Source organism: Macaca nemestrina, chromosome 1 (genome assembly GCF_043159975.1).
Source record: "Macaca nemestrina isolate mMacNem1 chromosome 1, mMacNem.hap1, whole genome shotgun sequence".
NCBI classification, from domain to species: domain Eukaryota; kingdom Metazoa; phylum Chordata; class Mammalia; order Primates; family Cercopithecidae; genus Macaca; species Macaca nemestrina.
This window is the reverse complement of record NC_092125.1, coordinates 99,565,021-99,592,009: the sequence shown is the minus strand read 5'-3', so window position 1 is coordinate 99,592,009 and position 26,989 is coordinate 99,565,021. Positions and strand designations below refer to the sequence as shown.

General features: G+C 53.0%; 2 protein-coding genes and 1 long non-coding RNA gene across 6 annotated transcripts; 1 reads left to right on the top strand and 2 right to left on the bottom strand.

Annotated features, from left to right (window-relative positions):
- Positions 1-1,117: 1,117 nt before the first annotated feature.
- On the bottom strand, positions 1,118-6,474 carry LOC139359551 (uncharacterized). 2 transcript variants are annotated; one of them, XR_011615595.1, is made up of 4 exons: positions 6,281-6,474; positions 5,685-5,781; positions 2,670-2,769; positions 1,118-1,545 (listed from the first exon to the last, which is right to left on the bottom strand). It is a non-coding gene; the product is annotated as an uncharacterized lncRNA (long non-coding RNA). The 2 variants fall into 2 exon arrangements; XR_011615596.1 differs by lacking the exon at positions 1,118-1,545 and adding an exon at positions 2,370-2,499.
- A 1,792-nt stretch (positions 6,475-8,266) lies between these two features.
- LOC105498162 (potassium inwardly rectifying channel subfamily J member 9) lies at positions 8,267-17,438 on the top strand. Its single transcript, XM_071082757.1, has 3 exons — positions 8,267-8,503; positions 10,725-11,688; positions 14,297-17,438. Exons 2-3 carry the CDS (start codon positions 10,839-10,841, stop codon positions 14,626-14,628), a joined length of 1,182 nt encoding a protein of 393 aa, XP_070938858.1. The 5' UTR covers positions 8,267-8,503; positions 10,725-10,838; the 3' UTR covers positions 14,629-17,438.
- Positions 17,439-18,225: 787 nt separating this feature from the next.
- LOC105498163 (immunoglobulin superfamily member 8) lies at positions 18,226-25,499 on the bottom strand. Of its 3 annotated transcripts, none has more exons than XM_011770052.3 (7): positions 25,277-25,499; positions 21,751-22,128; positions 20,599-21,060; positions 19,812-20,219; positions 19,169-19,582; positions 18,694-18,824; positions 18,226-18,485 (listed from the first exon to the last, which is right to left on the bottom strand). In XM_011770052.3, the coding sequence occupies exons 1-6, from the start codon at positions 25,341-25,343 to the stop codon at positions 18,709-18,711; spliced, it is 1,845 nt and encodes a 614-aa protein (XP_011768354.1). In that variant the 5' UTR covers positions 25,344-25,499; the 3' UTR covers positions 18,226-18,485; positions 18,694-18,708. The 3 variants fall into 3 exon arrangements, with proteins under 3 accessions (XP_011768354.1, XP_070938845.1, XP_070938848.1); XM_071082744.1 differs by having other exon boundaries at positions 18,226-18,495; positions 18,695-18,824; XM_071082747.1 differs by lacking the exon at positions 25,277-25,499 and adding an exon at positions 22,462-23,077.
- Positions 25,500-26,989: the final 1,490 nt, after the last annotated feature.

Genomic DNA, 26,989 nt, shown 5'->3' with positions numbered 1-26,989 from the left:
GCTGAGATCTGGCCACTGCATTCCAGCCTGGGTGACAGAGCGAGACTCCGTCTCAAAAAAAAGTATGTGGCAACACCCCTCATCATCAACTCTCTGTTGCTCCTGCTCTTGCCATGTGATGTGCCTGCTCCTGCTTTGCCTTCCACCGTAAAAGCTTCCTGAGGTCTCCCGAGAAGCTGAGCAGATGTCAGCACCATGCTTCCCGTAAAGCCTGCAGAACTGTGAGCCAATTAAACCTCTTTTCTTTATAAATTACCCAGTGTCTGTTGTTTTTGTTGTTGTTGTTGTTTTAATTTTTAATCTTTTTTTTTTTTTTTTTTTTTTTTTTTTGAGACAGGGTTTCACTCTGTCCCCCGGGCTGGAGTGCAGTGGTGTGATCACAGCTCACTGCAACCCTGAACTCCTGTGCTCAAGCAGCCTTCCTGCCTCAACCTCAAACATAGCTGGAACTACAGGTGTTCGCCATTACACCCAGCTATTTTTTTTTTTTTAATTTTCAGTAGAGGCGAAAAATCGCTATGTTGATGAGGATGGTCTTGAACTTGTGAGCTCAAGCAATCCTCCCACCTCAGCCTCCCGAAATGCTGGGATTACAGGCTTGAGCCACCATGTGCTGTCTTGGGTATTTCTTTATAACAACTCTAAGAACGGCCTAATACAGCAGGGCTACTGCAGCAGCCTTCTAACTAGTTTTCCTACCTCCAGTCTTCCTCCACTCTAATAATTCTTTGGATTATGAATTTCTTTATTTAAAAGTAATTAAGCACCAGTAAAATACATCTCTCTGGAACACACGTCTGACCATATCACTTCCAAGTTTTAAAACCTTCAGCAACTGCCAACTATCTATAAGTAAAGTCCAAGTTCCTTACCCTGGAAGAGAAGGCTTATTATAACCTGGACCTGGTGCCATTCCAGCCTCATCTTCTTCCACTGCCCCTACACACCCAAAGCTACAGCGACTTCTTTTAATACTCAAGGTTCAACCTTATGTTCTCTTTCTGTGTCTTGCCCCTTGATCCTTTGTCATTTACATAGCTCCAACTATTGTCCCTGAGTGAAGCCCAAATCTCTATCTTCAATCCTACACTCTCTTTGGAGCTCCATATTTCTAGTTGCTTGCAGGCAATTTCCATCCTGACTTGACGGGCCCCAAACTGAACTCAGTAACTTCCTCCCCAAAGGTGGAAGTGCTCGGTGACTTCCTTAGTTCTGTGTTACTCCTGGTCGATTAGAATAAGTGACCTTTACTCTTCACCCTTGCCTTGGGCCCATTCCTGGACATGTCAATTAAGCCAACAAATGCTGTCAAGTCTCCCTTTCTTTCATCTGTTTGCAATGTCCTTTTTCATTCATATGACCACTACCAGGATCAGAAAGATCAGTACAGCCCAGGACCTGACCCATCCTTCACCTTTCTCTCCAGTCTCAAAGGAAGAGGCAACATGTTTTCATCACGTCGGTCCCTGTGCCCTTGTTTTAAAACCCCAAACAGGTGCCTCTTGCTTACAGGTCACAGTGAAGGAGGTCTTCACCACAGAAGACCTAGAAAAAAAAAAAAAAGATAAAAAACGTGGCAGGCCCCCAAACTGAACTCGGCATCTTCCTCTCCAAGGCTGGAAGTGCTCATGACTTCCTTAATTCCGTGTTACTTCTGGTCAATCAGACTAAAAAACTACAAGTGATCTGCAGAAGTGTCATCTACTAACAATCACAGTGAGGATAGAGTGGGGTGGGACTGGGCAGTTAGAAAGACTTTATAAGTCCTTGAGCAGCAGGGGTGGGAGCTTGTGGAAAAGTACACAGGTAGCTTCAACAGCACTGTAATGTTCTGACTTTAAAAGTGATTTAAATTGAGTTTTTGTTCTTAAATTCTGTTTTGTAACATATAGACATATATCCACCATCTATATTCTTTTGTACATATCAAATGTCAGGTTTTCATTTTTAAATTTGTTTGCAAAAGAGAAGTCCTAGAACAGTCTCTAGGAGCCCAGTAGGGAATCGGTAATAAGGGGCATAGGACATTAATATTTGTGAGTGTTTACTATGTCAGATAGATCAGGAGATGAGGAAACAAATTCTCAGGAGTTAAGTGGTTTGCCTCTGGTAACATAGCTGGAAAGTGTTAGTTTTGGCATTTGAATCCACATATATTTGACCCCAAAGCTTGTCTCAGAATAATGCCAGAGGGAATTTGCATGGTTTAAACACAATCTTGCCAACCAGAGGCTATGACCCCTGAGTACATGTTGGTATGAAAAATTCCCCAGAGTTACAATGTCCAGTGTCCACCGTGAAACATGACAGAGGAACCTTCTCTCTTTGAGGAACCCTCTCTCTTCTTTCCGTTTCCCAGCCTGCATCTTCCTTATTCTCCTCCACTTCTCCTTTCAGACTCACTGCTTCCAGCTTTGGCCTCATCTCTACTTTTACTTCATTTACAACGGGGCAGAGGCTACCTCAGAGCAGAGGAGAAGGAGAGTTGGGGTGTGCCACCTGTTTTGGAAAGAGAATCCACAAGTGGGCAGCAGTCTGAGGGGCTTGTGCTTGGCAAAGCAGATGTGGACAGAGGGAGTCAGGAAAGCTTTGGGTTGGGAGGCATGATAGAGACTCAGAATAGTCAGTATTTAACAAGTCTGGAAAGAACAGAGACTGACATGGCTCACCACCGGATTCAGGATTCCAAGTGACATTTTGGTGCTCACATCCCACAGTGCTGAACAAATTCCATTAGTAGTGGAGCAACTCGTAGCTGAATGACTCAGGCTGCAGAGGAGAAATCCAAGAGAAGGACTGAGCTATATTCCCCTAGTCACTAATGAATCATTACGTCAGTAGATCACCCCCTTTAAATAAATGCAATATACACAAACCCACATTTATAAGACATAAGTTGGAGGCCGGGCGCAGTGGCTCAAGCCTGTAATCCCAGCACTTTGGGAGGCCGAGGCGGGCGGATCACAAGGTCAGGAGATCGAGACCACAGTGAAACCCCGTCTCTACTAAAAATACAAAAAAAAAAATTAGCCGGGCGCGGTGGCGGGCGCCTGTAGTCCCAGCTACTCAGGAGGCTGAGGCAGGAGAATGGCGGGAACCCGGGAGGCGGAGCTTGCAGTGAGCCAAGATCGCGCCACTGCACTCCAGCCTGGGCAACAGCGTGAGACTCCGTCTCAAAAAAAAAAAAAAAAAAAAAAAGACATAAGTTGGGGAATACTTAGTTACCTACTAAAGAGTTCTTTCTTTTAAAAAAGAAAAAAATGGCCAGGCACCGTGGCTCATACCTGTAATCCCAGCACTTTGGGAGGCCAAGGTGGGTGGATCACCTAAAATCAGGAGTTCAAGATCAGCCTGGCCAACATGGTGAAACCCCATCTCTACTGAAAATACAAAAAAAAAAAAAAAAAAAAAGCCAGGCATGGGGGTGTGTGCCTGTAATCTCAGCTACTCAGGAGGGTGAGGCAAGAGAATCACTTGAATCCAGGCAGTGGAGGTTACAGTGAGCTGAGATTGCGCCACTGCACTCCAGCCTGATGACAGAGCAGAACTCTGTCTCAAAAGGAAAAAAAAAAAGAAAAAAAGAAAAAAATGAATTTATTTAACTAGGGACTTCTAGTACCTTTTCAGTTGGGTCCAATTGATAGAAATTCCATTAACATCCAATGCACTGTGATAGGAGGGAGGCAACTGGGAATAAAGAAATACGAGGAACCTCGAGTCCGGTGGCCTGAGTCTTAGTCCTGACTGTTTTCTTGGGACCTATTCCTAACTGTAAAGTAAGGGCTAATTCTGTACCACCTCTAATTGTCATACAACTTTTAAATCTTAGCCTGCCTCTACCCAGTCCTATAAAGCAAGATAGAACTCTATGTGAGAAGGCTTCTGATCCTCCTGCTCTGCTGAAAGTAGCCAGAAAGGCAGCAAGCTCCTCAGCCTCAAGAACCCAGCCGGGGCTCCGTCTGACCTGGAGCTGTGCTCTGCTTCTCCCCATTTCACTCTAATCTTCAGCTTCAGTCATTTGCCACATCTACTCCTTCAACCATATCTTTGCTCTGAGTTTTCTAGAACCCCATTCCCCTTGAATTTATACAAATTTTTATAATCAACAAGATTGGCCTCCCTGATCCACTACACTCATATCCTCAACTGTCTCCTGTCTTCCCCATCATGCTTCCTCTTCCCCTTGCCTGATTTTGCACAAGCTGTCTCATGATCTTGCCCAGGGAAGCCTCCCCAGATTGGCTGATCTCAGGGCTGCCACAAAGGCACCTGCTGATGGGGCAAGTTGAGGACTGAACTGCATTCAGCTTGCCAATTCCTGCACCCGGCTCAGAGCTGTCTGCTGGAGGAAGTGAACCTTTTATTTTCTCCCAAAAGTATCACCTGTTCCCTGTTCTCCAAGCGACATGCCACAGTAGGCTCTTTCTAAGCTCTTTTTCTATTTTGCACTGCAGTTCCTTTTTTTTTTTTCCAGAAAGGGTCTCACTCTGTTGTCCAGGCTGGAGTGCAGTGGCACAATCATGGCTCACTGCAGCCTTGAGCTCCCAGGCCCAGGCGATCCTCCTGCCTCAACCTCCAGGGTGGCTGGGACCACATGCACATACCACTACATCCATCTAATTTCGTATTTTTTGTAGAGACAGGGTTTTGCCATGTTGCCCAGACTGATCTCCATCTCCTGGGTTCAAGTGATCCGCATGCCTCAGCCTCCCAGAGTGCTGGGATTACAGGTGTGAGCCACCGTGCCAGGCCAAAAGCTAGAATCTTGTCTATGGTTTTGTGTCCTGGTGCCTAGGAAAGCTTTTTTTCTGCTGCCTCAGTTTGAGCTCAGTGATAAATAAGGAACTGAGGTTAGATAACAGGTAAAGTCTAGGACATGCAGGATGAGTGAATCAGGTGAGGGAGTGGTGGTCTTCTTCCTTGTCAGCAAGGCTAGGTTCAGGGGCACCTGGACTGACGCGAGAGGCTGGCTGAAATTGCCTCGTGGAGGGCCCTGCCAGTGATGCCCCCTCCAGCAAATGGGGCCAGCTCTATGCAAATGTGTTCTTGCCCAGGAGTTTGGTTTCTTCTTTCTGAGCTCCTGGCACAGTGGAACCAACGTGAGCAGCTGCTTGGCAGGACAGAGAAGGGCAGGCTAGCAGTCTCAAAGCTCGGGTGACAGGACCAGGCCCAGGAGACGGGGATGTTGACTGGGGCTTTAACAGCACTCTTGATGCCAATCTCGGGCTGAAAACTCGATATTTCCACTTGGAACAACAAGAATCACCAGCAAGAGAGCTGAGGAGAGGGCAGTATACCGGGGGTGCCCCCTGCAGGCCTCGCAGGGTGGTGCCAGAACAGAGGAAGGTGGCACAGGCAGGGTGAGGCTTTTAGGACATCCCTGAGATGATGGTGATGATGGTGACCATGATGATGACCATGAAGAAGACAATGAGGAGGAGGAGGAAGAGGAAGATAGTAGCTAGCATTTACTGAGTACTAACAATGTGTCAGGCATTGCCTTATGTAGTCTTCATGACAACCCCCTAAGAGATGAGTAATATGGTTGTTCTTTTTCTAGACGAAAAATCTGAGGTTTAACGAGGTTAAGTAATTGGTTCACCCAGCTAGTAGTGGACAGAGGTGGGATTTGAACCCAAGTCATTGCCTCCCGAGCTTATATTATCCAGTACAGAATTTCTCACCTTACCAGGTCATTCCAGGAGCTTCTAGCCCTCCGTGTCCATCTCTATGTCTTCCTGCTCCTCTAGCTCATATTTTCTTGATCCAAATTTATAGGATCTGGATAAGAATAGATCCATATCTGGGATATAATAACACTGATAACAATAACAAAAACACTTTGCATTTGTAAACCACTTTCTTCTCTTCATTATTTCCCTGGGGAAAAATAAACAATAAGATATTTCTATTTCTCCAAATTTTGTTCTGGTTTTTATCAGTGTTCCTGAAGCTATTTCAATATAGTCATGATCAATTTATAAGAATAATTTTAGGTTCTGCTTTTTTATGTAACTGTGTTATATACACATTCACATATTTAAACACAGCAATTATTATGGCTTTACAGTAACCCATGATGTTAATATGCCACAGATACTACATTACTGAGGCAGTGTAACTTTGTGAAGAGAACACTAGGCTGAGGCTGACAACACCAAATGCCGGCAGGAATGTGGAGCATCAGAAACAGGAATTTGTGGCTGATGGGAATGCAAAATGGTACAGCCACTTTGGAAGGAAGTGTGGCAGTTTCTTAAGAAACTAAACATACTCTTACCATATGATCCAGGAATCATGCTCCTTGGTATCTACCCAAAGGAGATGAAAATCCGCTAATGGATGTTTATAGCAGCTTTATTCATCATGGCCAAATCTTGAAAGCAACCAAGATGTCCTTCAGTAGGTAAATGGATAAATAAACCCTGGCCATCCTGAAATGGAATATTATTCCGTGCCAAAAAGACCTACAAAGCCCTGAAAAGACATGGAGGAACCTTAAATTTCATTACTAAGTGAAAGAAGCCAATTTGAAATGGCTACGTATTGTACAATTCCAACTATATGACTTTCCAGAGAAGGAAAATTATGGAAACAGGAAAAAGAGCAGTTGTTTCCAGGGGTTAGGGAAGGGGGATTGACTAGGCAGAGCGTAGAGAACTTTTACAGCAATGAGACTATAATGGTGGATACACATCATTGTACATTTGTCCAAACCCACAGAATGTACAACACCAAGAGTGAACCCTAATGTTGACTATGGACTTTGGGTGATTATGATGTCAATGTAGTTTCATCACATGTAAGCAATATGCCACTCTGGTGGAGGATGTTGACAGTGGGAGAGGCTGTGCATGTGTGGCGACGGGGGCATACGGAGACTCTGTATAACTTTCCTGTCAATTTTGCTCTGAATCTTGCCTTGTCGCCCAGGCTGGAGTGCAGTGGCGCGATCTCGGCTCACTGCAAGCTCCGCCTCCCGGGTTCCTGCCATTCTCCTGCCTCAGCCTCCCGCGTAGCTGGGACTACAAGCACCCGCCACCACACCCGGCTAATTTTTGTATTTTTAGTAGAGATGGGTTTCACCATGTTAGCTAGGATGGTCTTGATCTCCTGACCTCATGATCCGCCCACCTCGGCCTCCCAAAGTGCTGGGATTACAGGCGTGAGCCACCGTGCCCGGCCTGTCTTTTTTAAAAAAAAAATTTAAAAAGCATGAGGTGATACAGATGTGGGAGTTTGACTCCTATCTCTGTCCAACTCCGTGACATTTGATAAATCACTTAACGTGTCTCAGTTTTAGTTTCCTCATCTATAACTGGGAACAATAATACCTATCTGATAGAGTTGCCATGGGTATGAAATGAGGCATGTGTCTCGTTCATATCCGATGTTCAATGAATTAGTAGCAGTAGCCACTGTGTGTTTGTGTGTCTTTCTCCCTCATGGGTTAATGAGCTCCTTGTGGGCAGGGGCTTACTCATTCTGTAACCACCCATCTAACACACTGCCTGGCACTTGGGCTCCATAGAAGTTTGCTGAGTGAATACTTAGTAAGCTCTAACCTAGGCTTTTCTCTCTGGTGAACATTTGGGTTGTTTCCAGGGTTTTTGCTATGAACAAAATACATTTCAAAGCCTTCGTGTTTTTGTTGTTGTTGTCGTTTGGGGTGTTTTTTGTTTGTTTGTTTTTCATTTGATCTGCACACCCTGTGAAGCAGGCAGAAAGGGGATATTTGCACTTGTCCACACCCTGGTATAGATGGAATAACTGTGGCTCAGGGAAGTGAAGGGACTCCTATGGTCACAGTGCAAATCAGTGACAATAATTAGAACCCCTGACCCTGCCTTCCTTCCTTTAGTAGATCTATTTTCCTTCTAGCTACCACCTTCTGGATCCATGGCCTCTCCAGAACTAGAGACCGTGATGGTCGGCCTGAGCTGAGAGCAGCACTTGCACACAGAGACCCATGTTGAAGGTGGTGAGCTGCCAGTTCCCAGATGGCCCTCTGAAACCCCAGGGAACCTAACACCTTATTCTCAAATACATGAAGGCTTGTATTTTCCCCGAGCAAGGAGCTTCTTAGGAAAGAGCCAGTGTGCCAGCTTTGTTTTTCTTTCTTCTTCTTCTTTTTTTTTTTTTTTCCTATGAGGGGGTGAGGAGCCAAGCTCTGAGTTGTCCAGAAGGAGGGACTTAGGCTAAAAATAGCTATGGCGTGTGGTTTGGATCAACCCCTAGTGGTACCCAGGACTGGGGAGGGGAGGGGGATGCTCTGGAGCTGTCGCCAGACTGGTTGCCGTGGAAACGAGAGAGGAGCAGGGGAGCCTGGGAAGTAGGGATGACACAGATAGCAAGTCCTAGTCAGAGCCGCCGCTACATTTAGGAGAAACAGCGGTGTCTGCGGCTCCCACCCTTCAGGGGGCCCGTGGGGGGGGCGGTGTCAGGGGCATGGACGCCACCCCCCAGGGGTCTCTGCTGCCGGCTACTCTCCTCTCCACGTGCTGTGAGTTGAGTTGCGGGGGACTTGGGGTTTGGGCCCCTATTTCCAAGGCAAGTGGGGGTTTGGGAGGAGCTGGTTCTTGGGGGAGTTTACACCAGGTCTCTCCTTCCAAAAAATGAGCCCCCTTACTCCCCAGATCTCTAGAGGGAGGAAGAGGGGCCCAGGAAAAGTGGTACTGCGATCGTCTGCAAAGGGGTCATAGCATGCACAAGAAATGAGGAGTAGGTTGGAGGAACTGAAATTCTTGGAGGGAAGATGGAGAAATCAAGTCCTTGATCTTGGGATAGAGGTAACAATTTCACACTTTCCCTTCCCCTGAGAAAAATGCAGTCCCCCACTCAGGAAGACAGGATTTGGGACACATTCAAAATAAGGTTTGCCTAGATCCCTGGGGCAATGGAGAGTGAGAGAGTTCTGGGGGTGATCAGACATTGGGGTTCCTTCCCCATCCCTGGGCAAACAGATCTGCCTAAGCAGGCCAACTGGGGGTCAGATTACTTATGACCCTGAGAGAACATCTGAAAGCCTACCTGGAACTAAAGCTAGGATGATGACAGCAGGGTCGTTTTCTGCATGACCTGGGGTCTCTGAGCCAGTCAATGCTTACTCTTCCTGAGGACATCTGAGCTTCAGGGAAGGAAAAGGAAGCTCACTGTCGGGGGCAGGGGAGACCCTAATCTTCCATTGCCATGGGGCTCTTGGACCCTGTGTCCCCTGACTCCATGGACAATAAATGCAGGGGGTGCCCCTAAGCTCAAAGCCATTTCATTTTGATTTCTCTTCCTGCCCTCTCTACCCCAACACACACACACACACACACACACATACCCTCTCCAGAGTGCTGACTGCACAGCACCTCACCCCAGAACATAAAATGCTGGAGTGCTAGGTTTAGAGTCACATACCCAGGCAGTTTCTCCCCAGGACCTGGTCAACCATCCAGGCCATCTGTGGTTCCTATGGCACACTCCTCCATCCCCCACCCACTAGCCAGCCCACGTTTCCGTGGAGTGGGAGGAGAGGATCATTCCCAGGAAAGAGAAGGGAAGGTAGAAGAGTCCCAAATCCTTATTCTAAACCTTTCCCTGTATGGTCCATATCTCCCAGAGGACCCTGGGTGCTTTGGGGAAGGGCTTTGGACCTCTCTCAGAGCAGATTGCAGCTCAGAGAACTCCTCGGAGGGAAGCATGTGAAGCAAAAGCAGGTGGGCTTCACTTGGAATGTGGGCTTTGGGGCATATGGCAGGTGGGGGCGGGGCTGGTGTTAGGATAGTCCATGGGAAGTAAGAGGCTGGGGGAAAATATAACTAGAGGGAGTGGGGAAATAAATGTGGGTGCTTGGTGCTTCACTTGATCTGATTCCATGTCTCTCATGAAGAATAGGATCCCAGAGGGATATGAGCCTAACTCTTGATAACTCTGGGCTTCCTTTCCCAGGCCTCTGTGTGGGGATCTTCCAGTTCCTCTCCCCATTTGCAAGCTGTCTCCACTAGGAGAAAAAACCCAAGGGAAATGGGGCTGGCCCAAGAGCAGCAGTGATCGGGGGTAGGTCTCAGGGAGGATTGCTAGTGGGAATTTCCTAATGTTCCACCCTTGTGCACTGGAGGGTTTCCACTGACTTTCCACGGCTTTCATTTTTTTCTCCTTTGTAAGCGTGTTGAGGGGAGGGAGTGGAGTGGAGTGAGTGAGGTCCAAGGAGGGAAGAATGAGAAAGACTGTGTGTCAGTCTTGGGGTGAACTTCAAAACAGCCTGCGAGGCGAGCCATTGGTGGTTGCACTGGCTACAGCTGGGGAAGAGATGGTGGAAGTCCTTAGGGCAGGGAGAGCTCCATTAGCAGCCTGCCCCCTTCCCCAAAAAGTCCCCAGTCTAGTGATTTCAGGAAGTCACTAGGGGGATCTGGGCCTGGGTCTTTGGCCCCGGGGCTGCCCCAGAGGCGCTGCACACCCCAGCTGGAGGTGATGGCACCAAGATCCCTGGTACCTCTTTCCCCTGAAAATCATCGTGGAACTTCTACAGTTCTATCCAGTTCAGGTACATTATTCCATTTGACCCTCACCACTTTCTGAGCCTGGGGGGCAGTTAGGGCTGAATGTGTTATTCCCAGAAATAGAGGCTGGGAAACACGAAGGGACTCGCCCAGGGCCCTCAGGGCTCGGTGCTGGCCCTGATGTCCCGTGTCTCCCCGTCTCCCGAGGGGCCACTCATTCGGCAAACCTTTATTAAGCCCCTCCAGGATCCCCGACGCCGCCGAGGCGCCCAGCGACGCGCGGCGGGTGGCGGCAGCTCGGGCCCCCGCCGCACTCGAGGCGCCCGCAGCGCTCGTCCTGACGCGGCCGCCATGGCGCAGGAGAACGCTGCCTTCTCGCCCGGGCCGGAGGAGCCGCCGCGGCGCCGCGGCCGCCAGCGCTACGTGGAGAAGGATGGCAGGTGCAACGTGCAGCAGGGCAACGTGCGCGAGACATACCGCTACCTGACCGACCTGTTCACCACGCTGGTGGACCTGCAGTGGCGCCTCAGCCTGTTGTTCTTCGTGCTGGCCTACGCGCTCACCTGGCTCTTCTTCGGCGCCATCTGGTGGCTGATCGCCTACGGCCGCGGCGACCTGGAGCACCTGGAGGACACCGCGTGGACGCCGTGCGTCAACAACCTCAACGGCTTTGTGGCCGCCTTCCTCTTCTCCATCGAGACCGAGACCACCATCGGCTACGGGCACCGAGTCATCACCGACCAGTGCCCCGAGGGCATCGTGCTGCTGCTGCTGCAGGCCATCCTGGGCTCCATGGTGAACGCCTTCATGGTGGGCTGCATGTTCGTCAAGATCTCTCAGCCCAACAAGCGCGCCGCCACGCTCGTCTTCTCCTCGCACGCCGTGGTGTCGCTACGCGACGGGCGCCTCTGCCTCATGTTCCGCGTGGGCGACTTGCGCTCCTCACACATAGTGGAGGCCTCCATCCGCGCCAAGCTCATCCGCTCGCGCCAGACGCTGGAGGGCGAGTTTATCCCGCTGCACCAGACCGACCTCAGCGTGGGCTTCGACACGGGAGACGACCGCCTCTTCCTCGTCTCGCCGCTGGTTATCAGCCACGAGATCGACGCTGCCAGCCCCTTCTGGGAGGCGTCGCGCCGTGCCCTCGAGAGGGACGACTTCGAGATCGTTGTCATCCTCGAGGGCATGGTGGAAGCCACGGGTGCGAGCGGGCCTGGGGAGGGGAGCGGGGCTGGCAGAGGGTGGGCAGGGCCCAGGAAGGCAGGGGCAAGACGAGGGGCCAGGGGAGGTGGGGAGGATGGGTGGAGGGGCTGGTGGAGGATGACAGAGTGAGGTGAGACAGGGGTCGGGGGTGGAGGTGGAACTGAGCAACGCTGCAGAAGGCCAAGAGAAAGCTTGGAGGAATTCTTCGAAATGGCACTGGCGTGGGGCCCTGGGCCCAGAGGAATGTGTCACTTGGAATAGGGAGAGTAATAATAGCTAGTGCTCAGCCAGTACTCACCCTGTGTCATGCACAGTTCCAAAGCACTTTCCACCTCTGAGTCGATTTAATCCTAACAAGATTAAAGGTAACTTCTTGTTATTGTGCTCAATTTTCAGAGACGAGATTGCTCCAATGAGAAGTTAAGGAAATTGTCCACTTTCCTAAGCCAATAAGTGGCCATGCCTGGATTGGACATAGGCAATGTGGCTTCAATGTTTAGTGGTCCCGAGTTGGAAGGAAGGGTTAGGTTCAGGGGTTTTCTCACTGCAGCCAGGTTCAGGCCCCTGGAATTTGACGGTGAAGGTTTTCCATTGCCTGAGTTATTTCTAGGCTGGATCTTGAGGGGAGCTTAATACCGGGTCTCACTTCTGCCTCGGTTTCCCAATTCATCCATTTCCACTGACAAGGGATATAGATGATGTTACCATTTCTAGCCCTTTTCCAAAAGGAACTGGCAACTCATCTGTGATGTCAATAAGTCCAACCCAGACCTACACAGTGAAGGCTTTGGAAGCAGGTGGGAAAAGACCAGTGTTACAGGAGTCGCAAAGGAGTTTACTTAGGACTTGAGATCTAGAGGATGGATGAGGATGAGGAAACTGCGGGTGGAGGACCAAAGGCCCACTAGGGGGCGCGGCAGTCCCTGCTTCTGAAGCCAGAGTTGCTGATGCTCCCTGCCGGCTTCGCTGACAAGCTGGTGCCTTCAGATCCTTTCCCTGGCCCCTTTAGGCTGAGCCTCCGCTTCACACCCCAACCCCACCTCCCCATCACTGTTCCCATTCCTGCTTAACCCCGACTCTTTCCCCTTCCCCCATTCACCCCGTTCCCTTTCCTCTCTCTCTCTCCAGCTGTCACTCCTTTTTTGCCAGTATCTCAGGCAGGCCCCTCACCCTCCAGTGAAGTTCCTGCCCGGCCCTCTTTTCTCTTTGTACCCCCAGCCCTGCCCTCTCCTCCTCGAAGCCCTTCTCTGCCCAGTGTCCCTTATGCCTCTTTCTTCTCTCTCCCACTGGATATTTTCTATCCCAGCTTCACTGAGAAATACCAATGTCTCAGGGCCAGGCTTTCCGAGCTGACAGCCACTCTCCGGTTAGCTAATGTTCACTCTTCTGTTTCCCCTTGTTCCGAGATGGATACGGGTTGGGGGCAAGACCCTGTGACAGAAAGGAGAATGACCTGCCCTAAGGGGTGCACCAGTCCAACAGGAAGATAAGACACAGGCCCCGGACAGGGAGGACCAGGACAGAGGAGATAAGGATAGGAATCTGTCTGTTTTTCTAGAGAGATAAAGCTGGAAAGGATGGTAATATTTTGGGTGAGACAGTCAGGATTCAAGACGCTTTTGAAAAGCAAGAATAATGAGCCAAACCCCAGCAAGATGACATTTAAAAGGAATAAATATAAAATTCTACATTTAGGCTTTAAAAAAATCACTTATGTAAGCACAGCATGGAAGAGCACTGGTGAAAAAAAGAACTGGGAGTTTTAGTTGGCTACAGGCTTGATGTCGTAGCAATGTGATGCAGCCTCCAAAATGATTATGTAATGTTATCCTGGGCCCTATTAGTGAAAGCGTCATGGCCAGAAGAGAGAGATGGTGCACCTTCTCTTATGCGCGGAGCAGGCCACAGTTGGAAAATTTACTACACTCAAAATGCTTAAAGGGCCCTCCTTGGCCATTCTGGCTTGTAATCAAACAAGCAGAATTTTGGAAAACCAGGTCAAATGAGGAATCGTGGAGGAAGCCAGGGATGTTAAGTCAAGAAGAGAAAACATGAGGGAATCTGAGACTCCTGTTTTCAGATACTCAAAGGACTGTGAAGTGGGAGAGGAATGACGCTAAGGGTTGGAAATCCCAGGGGACAGGTTTTAGCTCTGTATAAAGAACAACCCACCTATTAGAGCTATCATACAAAGGAGTGGGTCCTTTATGAAGTGGTGAGCTATCAATCCTGGGAGGTAATCAAGCACAAGCCAGATGCCCATTGTTAGAAATGCCCCTTTGGGGAGCCCTATATGGAGTGAGAAGTTGGACTAGATGATCCCCAAGGTTAGTTTCAAGGTTAAGCTTTTTTTGGCTGGCATCACCAAATGACAGGAGAGGAAAAAAGAACTGGAGATGAAGAGGAATTGGGGCAAATGGAGAAGAGGTGAGGGAGCTGGGTAAGAACAGGAGCTAGGGCAGGGGAGAAAATGGACTGGACCAAAGGGAGGTGGGAGCCCTTAGGAAGGAATAGAAGGGAGGATGCTGGGAGCAGGGTTGTGGAATGAGAAGAGGAGAGGGAAGCCTGGAGCTGAGATCCCCCCTGACTCATGCCCCTCCTCTCAGGAATGACATGCCAAGCTCGGAGCTCCTACCTGGTAGACGAGGTGCTGTGGGGCCACCGCTTCACGTCAGTGCTGACTCTGGAGGACGGCTTCTACGAGGTGGACTATGCCAGCTTTCATGAGACTTTTGAGGTGCCCACACCTTCATGCAGTGCTCGAGAGCTGGCAGAGGCTGCGGCCCGCCTTGATGCCCATCTCTACTGGTCCATCCCCAGCCGGCTGGATGAGAAGGTGGAGGAGGAGGGGGCGGGGGAGGGGGCGGGTGGGGAAGCTGGGGCCGACAAGGAGCAGAATGGCTGCCTGCCACCCCCAGAAAGTGAGTCCAAGGTGTGACCAGCTTCCTCCGGACCCCTGTGGCAGACCGGGGGCCAGACACAGGTACATGGGGAACTGCATATCGGAGGAGAAGGAGGAGGAGGAGGAGAAGGTAGGCAAAGCCCCTGGAAATGTGCTAACGTTGGAAAGTCCCCATCCCCCAGAATCTCAAGTCTAGAATCCAGTATGGAAGGGAGGGGTCCTGATTTCAGGGAAATGGAGGGTGGGGCCAGGTGAACATGCCAGTCTGTGTTTGACCTTCACATTTGTTCATGAGTGGATGTATGGACAGAAGGATGGACTTTTGGGGGTTGGATGGGAAGATGGTGGCAGATAAAGACAGCTGACAGATACATAAATGGACCAATAGACAATTGGTTCACTCAGGGCTGCCACTAACCTGTAGAACACCTCTGTGCAAATTCTAAAAAGGAACCTTTTTCCTCCAGACAGATACAGCCCCAAACCAGGGTGCATGGCTTGGGGAGCAGAGTGTAGGATGGATTGCAGTCCCCACTCACCTCTTCTGCCAGCCTCCCCACATATGGCACAACTGTCTAATGACACGGTAGGCCAAGCTGAAGCAAAGGAGAAAGGAGCCGCACCAAGATGGACACATGAGGCGGGTGCCCTCCTAGCTCCACCCTCCCCAGGATGAAGGGGTGCAAGGGGGCTCAGCAAGGTGTGAATGACCTTAGTCTGCAAGTTCAGGGAAGCAGGCAGAGCAGGGAGGTGCCTGAGCTGGGGCCTGGAGAAGGGCCTGGGAAAGGAAAACCAGCGATGGCTATTTTCTTACAGTGGAGTGAGATCTTACAGGTATCAGGCACAGGCAGGAAGAGGGAGAGAGCTCCTGAGGAGGAAGGGACAGAGAGAGATCTAGAAAGTGGGTTCACTAGAGCTGGGACACAGGGAGCCCCTAGGAAAGCAGTGTGTCCTTGGGGCACAGTCATTCACATCACTGATTGGGTGCCATGTGAGTGGACATTCAAAAACCTGGTTCCTGTCCTCAAAATAAGGGGCACCTGGGAAAACAGAGGAATCGACCTGTGGCGACCGAACAAGGGATGATTCAAACTGACAACCTGTGCAGTCCCGCGGAGGGTGGGGGAGTGTGGGTGATCAGAAGGCTGGGGCCGGTGTAAGCCATAAGGAATATGTAAGTCAGGAGTTAGAAATCTTCAGTGTGCATTGGAATCACCTGGAGGGCTTATTAAAACACAGATTTTTGGGCTCCACTCCAAGGGTTTCTGACCCAAGAGGTGGGTCAGAGAAAAATGTGCATTCCTAAGAAGTCCCCAGGTCATGCTGTTGCTGCTGGACTGGGGACCACACTTTGAGAACCTGTGCTCTAAGCAAAGACTTGGAAGTCATATCAGGACATGGGGTATAGAAACTGAGGAGTAGCTGAGAGGAAGATGAGAGAAGCTAAGAAGAAGCTGAGGATCCTCACAGGAGCAGACAGAGAAATGTGAAGGGCAGGGTTTTGTGTGTGGGAAAGGGACCCGAAGCCCAGGCTGAAGAGTTTAACTTTGGGCCCAGGAACTCAACCATCAGTGGAAACAGGGCAGTGACAAGTGGAGGGGCTGTCTGGAAGCTGAGCAGGCCCGACAGAGAGATGAAGCCATCAGAAGGACTTGAGGGGGTTCCTGGGGAGGCCAGGGGGAGGTGGAACAGGAAGGGTTTTAGGGGCAAAGGACAGAACGAACCCCTTGTAGGACTGGAGGCAGGATTGAATGTAGGAGAAAATCTGAGAGAAGTGATAGGAGTCAGAACATCTGGATGTGTCTGCAGCCTGCTGTCAGCCCAACTGGGCCAGGGGGTCCCAAAGACACATATTCTCACCCCACCTCCACCTGCTTCCTGATCACATCCCAGTCACCAGCGGCAGCTTCCTGGATGGTGGGGAAGAACAATGGCAAGTTGAGAGGGGCAGAGGGGTGCAAGGGACCTGAAGCTGGCCTGGAGAAAAGCGTAGGCCCAGGAGAGCCTGCCTTGGGACAGTGCCTGTCTCCCACACAGCAGCACTGGCCCAGCAAGAACCTTCTCCCTTGGCCCTGGCCACATCCCACTCCTGCCCTTTCATAAGTCCCCTGGGGAAAGCACCCGTCTTCTCTGTTCCAGGCTGGACAGCCAGGGTCCTATGGGCACAGTCAGGGTCCTATGGGCACAGCCAGGGTCCTATGGGCACAGTCAGGGTCCTATGGGCACAGCCAGGGTCCTATGGGCACAGCCAGGGTCCTATGGGTCCTCTGGAAGCAAGAAAGGGGGCCATGGAAGGAGCCCAGACAGTTTGGGTTCACTCAGAGAGGACCCAAGTCCCAGTCCCTTCCTTTCAGTCAAAGCACGGATATCTTTGCCTCAGGTCACAGGGCACCAGGGGGTCCTGTCATCAAAGATGAGATTCCTGAATGCTGGTATTGGCTGGTCCCCTAAGAACAGACGTTGGGGTGTGGAATGGGGATTCATTTGGGTTTCAGAAAAACAGGGGAGTCTGGACAAGAGGGGATGGGCTACTTGGTATCCAGACACACGCACTCACATAGGAGCCAACCCTTTGCAACTGAACAAGCAGAGAAACTGAGGCTGGAAAGGCCCCTCCTGCCTGCTGAAGTCACTGGGACCCTGCCACACCTCTCCTCGCCACTGTCACCACTCAGGGCACCACTGTACAGTGCAACAAGTCAGGAGACCTAGGTCCTACTCCTGACACTTGCTAACTAGCTCTATGACTCCGGGCAAATCGCATATCTGGGCCTCAGTTTCCTCATCTGTAAAAATGACACTTAGCAAACTCGTAATGCTCAATAAATGTTTAAATAACAACTGAAGGAGGCCTACTGGATGCCTCTTAAGGTGCCGTGCAGGTAAGAATTTTAGGATCAGAGAATCCTTAGGCAAGAAAATTCATGAAACCCCTGAGGCACTGGAGGAGGGGTGAAGCTGAAGGATGGGAGGGAGGAGATCCCAGGGTGGGTATAGGCAGGTGAAGCAGGTATATGCGGGTGTAGCAGGTATATGCGGGTGTAGTGGGTGTATGCGGGTAGTGGGTGCATGCAGGTACAGCAAGTACATGCGGGTGCAATGGCTCTGTGGACACACAGGCCCTCCCCTGACTGCCTGTTGTCCCAGCCTGAGTATCAGTTGTGTTCTGAGGCTTCTATTCTGCTGCTCTCAGTCAGAAGGAACAAGAATTGCAGCCCCAGGGTCTAGTGGGAGGACTCAGGTCCAAGACTAGCCTGACCAGGAGAATAAGAAGAGTGGGGGAAAGTCTGGGGAGCTCAGAAAAGGCACTGCCCCTAGAGGCCCATGCCCTTTAACATGGGAGAAGCTGGGGAGGGGGGACCACATGCAGCTGGAACCTACCCTCCTTTTCTATGCTTCCCTCCCCAAGCAGGAGTCCAGTCAGGAGTTGTCTCAGCCCTGACAGTTCAGGCAGCAGATGGAACCCAGGTGTCCCCTCCTGGGGTAGGTGGCATGGCCCGCGGAGGCCAGATGGTGTTTGTGGTGGGAAGAGAGGCCTGGGTCGTCCAGAATAGGTTGTCAACCCCCAACCACCTCCCTACTGTGCACCCTGAGCCTTTTACAGTCTCATGGTAGGGAAGACACAGCCAAGCCTGCTTTTTATAAAACCAGTTTATTCACCTTTTAGAAAAACTAATTCCAGGATGGGGAATGGCCTCCCTATAGGATCCCTATGAGATCAAGAACAGAAGGCCAGAGGGAGGGGCTTGGGAGGGAAGGAGTGGGGAAGGGGAGGCATGTCTCCCATTCTGGGTAGTGGGAAGTCAAATAAATTAAAGGAAGAGTGGACAGAGGGAGAGGGTGTCCAGGCAACCAGAGGAGGGCTTGGAGCTGGGCCGGAAGACAGTCAACACCTGCAAGACCAGAAAAGGGCACCCAGTGTGAGCTAAGGACAGAGAGCCCTGCGTGGGGCTCCCTCGTGGCCTCCACCCCTTAACAGGGCCCTGTGGATCTGAGCTGCCTACTCCTCCTCCAGGTGGGGCCTGGGAGGGAGCAGCTTGGTTCAGGACTTGGTGGTGGGAAGCCCAGTGAAAACAAGGTTGGGGGGTTCTTTTCCCTCACCTGGGGAGTAAGAGATCACCGTTTTCGAAGCCTCTTCATGAAGCAGCAAGTGATGGTACCAAGGACAGTGGCACCAGTGACTAGGGCCACCCCTGTACCCACCAGCAGAGGCACCAACAGGGTGTCCAGGGCTGGGGGAGAGAGTATGACTGTTCAGAGAGGATGCCATCATCCTCCACCCATCACACTTGCCTCTCTACACGTTCCCCATCAAGTTCTCTGAACCCACCTTCTCCATTCACAGGCACCCCATCCCTGCCCACAGCCTGCCCTCTCAGCATGCAAGTCAGCATCAACCACAGAGGACCCCATGCAGGTGGGCACTGCAGGGCTGGAAGTTGGATTTTTTGAGACTTCATGTGACAGGATGTGGAGGAGAGAGATAGTAGCAGGAGGGTGAGAAGATGGGAAGGGAAGGCCAGCAGCAGGGGCCGGCAGGAAGGCAGAGTGAAGAGGGTGGAGGGGTGTCACTTACCATGCATGTAGGGGTAGACTGTAACAGGCCCTGAGCGGGCACTGCCCGCCTGGTACCAGCTGTAGTCAGCATGCTGCACCCAGGCGCTGGGGGCACAGTGGTACACGCCTTCATCCTCGGGCCCCAAGCTGTGCAGTCTCAGCCGATGGCTTCGGGGCCCCACCAGCTCTACGCTGACAGGGCCTCCTCCAGGCCGGACTCCCAGCTCTGCCACACCATCCTGGCCCACGCCACCCACCAGCTGGGCAGGGACAGAGCTGAGCTCTCCGTCCTCTGGTCGCTCCACCCACCAGCTGGCGGCCAGCCGCAGTCCTGGGGGGCCACCCCGCACAGAGATGTTGCACAGCAGGGAGGCAGTCTCCCCCCGGTACACTGTGCCTCCTGCTAGCCACGCCACAGCCTCCAGCACCACACCTGCAGAACAAAGGACATGGGGTCAGAGGGTGCAGGGCCAGGGAGCATGGGGTCAGAGCTGCTGCCAAGCACCGCCGCAGGAAACTCAGGGTATTCCCACAATATTGGGAGAAGAGGAGCGTGAGGCTGTGGCATGCAAGCAGCTGATGGAGAGGGAGGGGGGCATGGAAACAGAAGGAAAAGGGGTTGACAATCCTCAAACCCTGTCCAGGGCCCAGCCCCCTCTCACCTTCCTCCCGCACGTGCACAGGGAGAGGCCGGGAACGGGCACTGGCTGCTTCACGAAGCCGGGTCCCAGACCCCCGAACATAGGCTTTGGCGAGGCAGCGGTAGGTGCCCGCATCACCAGGCCTGGCAGCCTCTAGCCGCAGCCGGTATGTTCTGGATGCCACCTTCTCCATGGCAATGTGTCGGCCCTCATAGCCAGGGCCCAGGCTGCCCACACCCTCTGTGTCCAGCTGGGCTACCAGGCGGCCAGGCCCAGGTGCCCCCGCAGGTGCCATCTCCCAACCTACAGAGTATGCAGCATGACGGCCTGCTGGGGGAAGTGCCCCTGACACATTGCACAGCAGTTCCAAGGGCTCCCCTGGGCCGATCCGACGTTCACCAGGCCCCACTGTTACTGCCAGCTGGCTGGCTGAAACACAGGAAGGGGAAGAGGTGTCATGGAGGCAGGAGGGGACACAGAAGCACCTGATTCCCAATTTTCTGTTTCCTCCTTGACAGCAGCAACTTCAAAACCTCCTGTCTGCCCCTCACTGGGTATGATCATTTTTCTACTTGGGGGCTTGAATCTCACCCCTCAGCCATGGGCCTCCTATCTCTATACCCAATTTCTGAGCAGAGAAAACCCATCAAGGGCAGAGGGGAAAGAAATGCTAACAAGGCTGCTCACTCTGTGGAAGATGAGTTCCTTGGAGTCAGATGATAGCTCTCTGGTACCCCCTGCGGCCACAGCGCCCACCAGGATACTGTCCCTCCCAGCTCCCACAGTGGGATGTATAAGTGGTACTTACACAGTGTCTGCACGTCCACGTGGGCCAGGACAGCCCTTTTCTCTGCGATCTGGGCCCAGCTGCCATCAGGATCCTGAATCCACTCAGCGGCAGTGCAGTGGTAGGTGCCTGCATCCCCTGCCTGGGCACCCCCTACTACCATGCGGTACCGATCGGTCCCTTCCTTGCCCAGACGAAGCTCCCCTGCAGCCAGTCGCTCAGCATAGGGAGCTCCGGCCTCCACGGCCAAGTCTGACCGGATTCCCACCACTTCCTGCAGAGTTGCTCGCCCAACTGGTGCCTCAGGCACAGATCGCCCAAAGGACACAGCCAGGTGTGTGTGCTGCTGTGTGCTTGTCCTCGCCAGGCAGCCCAGTGCCAGCTCCTGCCCCTCATGCACCATCAGGCGTGGGGGTGAGGTTGGGGCCTGGCGGCCTCGGGGCCCTGGGGGGGCAGCAGACACCTGGAGGGCATCTGGAAGAACTGGAGAGAACAGCTGGAGTGAGGGAGGGCTGGGAGCTGGCAGCCCTTGTTACTGTTTCCTGTGTACAGCCTATCTCCCTAAATAGACTGTGAGCTCTCAGAGGGCAAAGATTGCATGTTGTATTATTTCCTCTGTAACTCAGTGGTGCCAAGTGCAGTACTGGGCACAGCACAGGCACTCAATAAATACTTGTTGAATTTCATAGAACCAGCCCATGTTGGTTCTATGTTCGAGACTGACCCCTGTTTGAAATACTGAGAAAAGTGGTTCTGTCTTCCTTCTCAGAACACAAAGAAACTTAGTGAGAATGTCACACAGTCTCACTCCTTCCCTAACTCTACTCTCTTTGCCAGATCTGGGTCCTGTACTGTCCAGGAGTAGAGTCTATTCAACCCAATAGTCTTCCTCGTTCTTGGGAATGGAAAGGGGAATGGACAACTTAAGGACCCTTCTTCTCCCAGGAGGGGTCTTGATATGATAAGACAAGCACTGGCCTGGGTGAGGCAATCTGGGTTTGAGTCCCATATCAGTCACTGAGTTATTGGGCGACTTTGTGCAAGTCACTTAACCTCTTTGGGCCTCAAGTTCCTTGGCTACAAAACCTAAGGGGCAGTTAGATAGGTCACTTGTGGCTTTGACTTTCTGCCTTGAGAGGGTGTGTGGCCCCACCCCGTCCCAGGGCCCAGTACCTCTCAGCTCCACCTTGCCGCTGTAGCTGCCCAGGTAGCGGGTATCAGTGGAGGGGGTGTGGCACTCATAAATGCCAGCATCCTGGGCCTGCAGGCGGGCAATCTTGAGCACCACAGCATCACCTTGTAGGCGCTGCACCTGCACCTCACCCGCCACCACTCGGGACTTGAAGATAGCATAGGAGAACTGGGTATCCTTGGTACTGACAATGCCCAGTGCAGTATCTGGGGCCTCAGGCCTATACAGGAACCACTCGAAGTTCTGCTGGGCAGGTCCCTCGTAGCCGGTCACGTTGCAGGAGATGGAGACAGCTGTTCCAGTCACGCGGTACAAGGGCCCCTCGGGGACCAGCACCTCCCGGGCCCAGCATCCCATTCCTGTAGGGAAAGGCAGAAGAAGTTGGAGATGCCTGGTTCCCCATTCCATGCCCTCTGCCACCACAAGCACCATTCTTGATCTCTGCCTACAAAAGGAAAGGACACCTGGGGAAGATGGTCCACAGCTTGGACCCTGTTCTGAGAATAGGAAAGGGATGCTGTGATATAAGACACCTGGATCTCAAGAAGGTGGCACGGGCCCAGGATTGCCTTGGCACCTAGATGCATCCCATTTCTGGTGGACTAGAAGCAGAGCGCCTAGTACATCTGATTCCTGACCTAACCAGGCTTTGGTTCCAGCTAAACCTTGATCTGTCCCTGCCACTCACCCACCTCCATGTCTGCCATTCCTTCCTCAGTGCCTGGCCAGGGGAGCCTTCTGGCTGGGGGATGCTGAGACTACATGTCCCTCCCCTTTGCTTGAGGGGAGCTGGCAGTCTTGCTCAGAAGTGCTAGTTGGCTCAGCTGTGTCACCTGGACCAGACAATGGAGCCAGTGACCCTAGCTGGAAAGGGCACAGGCCCAGTCAGTTCTCACCACACAATGCCCTCCCCCCTCCAGCTGCGCCATGAGCTCACTGCTTCTCTCACCCCACAGGGCTGCCCAGGCAGCTGGGGCTTCTGGGGCAAGGTCCAGGCTCTGCTCTCGCCATTGGGGCAGAAGATCCCCTCCTCCAGTGCCTGCCAACCTTCCTGGCTAGCCCAGCAGACACACAAGGCGCCTGCCCCAGTTCCTTAACAAAGCCTTCATTTGCATATGGTATGCATTCATTTACATATATGGCTTTCTTTCTGTAGGGAGGCATTAAATCCCAACCTGCCCCTTCTCATCTCTCTCCCTTCAGAAAGGTCAAACCTCTCTTCTTCACCCTACTCCACCCCTATGCCCAACTCTACCCCAGCAGATACTCCTGGCAGACTTAGAGGGCTTAGCTCCTCCCTTCTCTCCTTCCATAGCTCCCACTAGATAAAATCGCAGAACCTCAGAATGTAAAGAGGGCTAGGCTACCCCTCCCCCCCTCCCCATTTTACAGATGAGAAAGGTAAGGCAGGAAAAGTATAATATCTTAGCCAAGATCATGCTGTCCCTAGATGGCTTCCACACCCTCCTCCAGAGGGGCAAAACCAGGGAGGAAAATGGGGAAACTCCAAGGCCAGGCCTGAAGGGACTGACCTCACCAACCAGAGTGTCACTTTTAGGCCTCCCAGGGGGATACCATGGACTTTCTGCAGAAGCTAGAGGAAAATGCCCAGGAGTCTGTGGTCAAACTCTACCCTCCAGCTTCTCTAGAATGGCTCCTCTGAACTTCCCCACCCCTGCTGCTGGGCTCCTAGCCCCTTCCTTTATCCTCTGGCTGAGTCACAGGGAGAACTCATGGTCTGTTGTTAAGGGCACAGGCTGTCAATCAGGAAGTGAGATTCCAGCACCATCCCCATGCCCAGCTGTGTGGCATAGGATCCAGTCTCTTTCTGTCCTAGGCCTCGGTTTCCACACTGGAGGAGAACTAAGAGCTCCAGCTCTGACCATGCATGAGTGCGCATGTGACTCAGGAGAGCCCTGCCCCAGGCCAGGCAAGTTTCATAATCAGGGTGATGGTGGAGACGGCCAAGCTGACACCTTCCCTGACTGCCTCGGGGCAGACTGCTCAGAAGGCCCCCTCCCATCTTCCTGGCTCCACAACTGCTGATGCTTGGAGATCCCCATGGGAAAGTTACCTCCACAGCCTTAGGAAATCAGTTGCCACACAGCTCTCTCTCACCTCCTCTGTATTAGTTGCAGCAAGGAAAGGGAGAGCAAAGAGGCCTGCTTTGGAATCAGATCTGTGTTCAAATCCTAGCCCTAATACTCACTAAATGTGCTCTCTGGGGCAAGTTACTTCAATTTCCTCACTTGTGAAATGAATATAAGTGCCCACAGGCAGTGGGTGCTCAGACGTCTGCGTGCTCCTTTTTCAACCACAGGCCAGCACTTCCCCACCTCCCTGGGCTCCTCCCTGCTCCATGCTGCCCACTGGGGAAAACACAGCAAGTGCTAGGCAACCCAGGTCCCACAGAGCCTTCCTCTCTGTACATCCTCCTGCCACCTGCCCAGGGACCAAGGAGAGGACTCATCCTAGCCCTGCAGGGCCCAGGGACCTGCAGCAGGGGAAGGCTTTGCTTGGTGCCACTGTGGAGCCCTGGTCTAGAAACAGGCAGCTGGGGCTACCTTCAGCCTCTGCCTTGACAACAGCAGCTCTGAAGTTACCATCCCCACCTCCACGCTTCACTCTCATTTCAAGGGCTTCAGCCTCATCAACATCTGTACTGGCAGTTTCACTTCTCCACGCCATACTCTTCCCCAGACCACCTCCTACAGGCAGCCTTCCAGTTCAGGCCAAAAACAATTCCACTGTCATTACCCCCAGGCATCCATGCAAGATTAGCCCAGAACAACCCACCATGAACACCCACCACAGCAGGCACAAGGTGCTTTGAGATCCCAGGATCAGTCTCCATGGAACCTGGTTTCTCCTGAGGCAAGGAAGCTGGAACTAAGCGGGTGTGAAAACTGATGGGTGGCTGCAGAGCCAAGTGCCATTTGGGAGAGAGGAAGAAGGGCAAAGAGGGACCCAACCTGGGGTGCAGATGGGGGTGAGAGAGAGAACTGCCCCCAGTTGATGAAGTGTGTGGAGCGCAATTGGGAGAGACTTACTTCAAAGATCGTGGGCAGAACTGGCCTCTGGGCCTCCAGCCAACTCTAGGGCAATTATGAAGCTGGGCAGGCACTGCCCACGCAGGGCGGGCACCCAAGGCCAGGCCTGGAGCTGAGTGTGGGGCAGAAAGGAGTCGCAGCATTTGGTGCAGCGACCCCAGGACGTGGGTATGCTAGCTGAGAAGTGGGGCCTGCCCCAGGAGGCCAAGCAGTGCCTGGGGCAGCACTTTAGTGGGTCCTCCCTGTGCCCCACTCCCTGACTTAGAGCTGGGGAGCCTGCACTCTTCCCAAGACTGGCTCGGCGGGCAGCCACAAAGCGCAGCTGGCCGCCGACCCCGGGGAGGCTGGAGGTACCCCTGACGGAGGAGGATGTGAGGAGCCCCGAAATGCTCGGGAGGTGCTGGGTGGCAGGCACCTGCCCGGCGGGGCCGGGAACCGGAACGGGGGCCTGACTTACCTAGCATTAGCAGCAGCAGCAGCAGCGGCGGCGACGGCGGCAGCAGCGTGGGCCTGAGGGCGCCCATCCTGCGCGGCCAGCTCTGGGGAGGCTCCGGGGGATGGCGCGGGTTCTGGGGGACCGGTGGGGTGGGGGGCGCATGCCCAGGTGGGGGGCAGGAAGCTGGGCAGCGAGGCGTGGGTGCGCCGAGCGAGCTGAGCTGGAGCTGCCGAATCCCCTCCCTCCGCCCCTCCCCTTGCTTTCCCTCCAGCCCTCGGCAGTTCTGAGACCATTCTAGCCCCAGCCCGCCCCGGCACCGCCCCTTCCTCCGCCCCGTCTAAGCCCGCCCCGCCCCGGACCCAGCCCTGGCCCGGCCCGCCCCACCCCGCCAGACTCAGTTCTTTGCTCCGCACTTGGCCCCGGCCCCGCCCTGACCCTCGAAACTCACCTTTGCTTCGCACCGAGTCCCAGCCCCGCCCCGGTCCCGCCCCTCCCCGCCCCTCCCCGCCCCGTCCCGTCCCGCAAGACTCCAGCCCTGGCTCCGCCCCGGGTCTCGGCCCAGCCCCAGTTCCGGCCCCTCCCTCGCCCCGCCCCACCAGGACTACAGTAGGACTACAATCTTGGCTCCGCCCCGGGACCCGGCCCCGCCCCAGTCCCAAGCCCCACCCCTTCCCAGTCCCCCCAGGGCTAACGTCAGCCTCCAAACCTGACTCCGCCATGGACCCCGGCCTCGCCCCGCCCCTGGCCCTGGCTCCGCCCGAGGCCCTGGCAAGAGTGAGCTAATTGCACCTCGGCGCATCGAAATTCCCACCCACCCTCGTACAGAGCGCACCCCACCCCGCACCTGCCAGCCTTTCCTGGAGAATTGGGTGCAGGGGCCCTGGGATTGGCTGTGGCCACGCATTTAGAATTCAGTTATTTTCTCTGAGCCATAGTCCTCGCTGCAAACCCTGTTGAAGTAGGGGTTGGCAGAACCCAGGAGTTCCTAAAGGCGAAGGGTTTGAGCTGAAGGGCGCTTCCAGGATCCACAAGGTCACTGGAGACCTGTTTTTCACCCCCTCAGAGGGCAAAACCAAAAGAAAAATGGATTGGGAGAGGCGGCCGTCCATGTGACGTCATTTCTGGGTTGGGTGATCCTAGCCCAGTTGTTTAACCTCCTTCAACTTCAGTTTTCTCCTCTGCAAATTGAATTGAGGTTGATCACACCACCCAAAGAGGATGATAGGTAATGTACATAAAGTGTTTGGCACAGGAAACTAACACGAAATGGGAGATAACGAAGGATTATTTTGTTTTAGTTTTTGAATTATTATTTGAACTGCTTCCTAAGAGGCTTAATTTAGACCTAGTTTAGACCTGGCGTTTAGGTGAAGGAGTGTCTATGTTCAGTGACAGTGGGAAGAGATGAACATTGTTCTGGGAAGAGTGGGGCTTGCCCTGGAGGTGGGAGAATGGAGGAGGCACCCTTCCCAGGTGTTCTGTCTCTTCCTGAACTGTAAAGATGGGGAGTGGGGACGGGCAGGAAGGATGAGACCAAAATGGGGAGAAGAGATGGCCAGGTTTGCAAAGCCAAGGCTGTCAGAGTGGCTGTCAGTGGGAGGTGATCCCAGAGCCCATTTGCCACCCTCTACCCTCCAACACCCTCCCTCTCCCCTCTTCCCTCCCACTCACTCACCCCCCCCTTTACAGAAGAGGAAACTGAGGCCCAGAGAGGGTAAGTGGCACAGGCCAGAC

Coding starts and splice junctions, on each gene's coding strand:
- LOC105498162 (XM_071082757.1), top strand. CDS start 10,839: ATGGCGCAGGAGAACGCTGCCTTCTCGCCCGGGCCGGAGGAGCCGCCG. Junction 11,689..14,296: donor GGGCATGGTGGAAGCCACGG/GTGCGAGCGGGC, acceptor CCCTCCTCTCAG/GAATGACATGCCAAGCTCGG.
- LOC105498163 (XM_011770052.3), bottom strand. CDS start 25,343: ATGGGCGCCCTCAGGCCCACGCTGCTGCCGCCGTCGCCGCCGCTGCTG. Junction 20,220..20,598: donor CGTGGACGTGCAGACACTGT/GTAAGTACCACT, acceptor CCTGTGTTTCAG/CCAGCCAGCTGGCAGTAACA. Junction 18,825..19,168: donor AGTCTACCCCTACATGCATG/GTAAGTGACACC, acceptor TCTCTCCCCCAG/CCCTGGACACCCTGTTGGTG.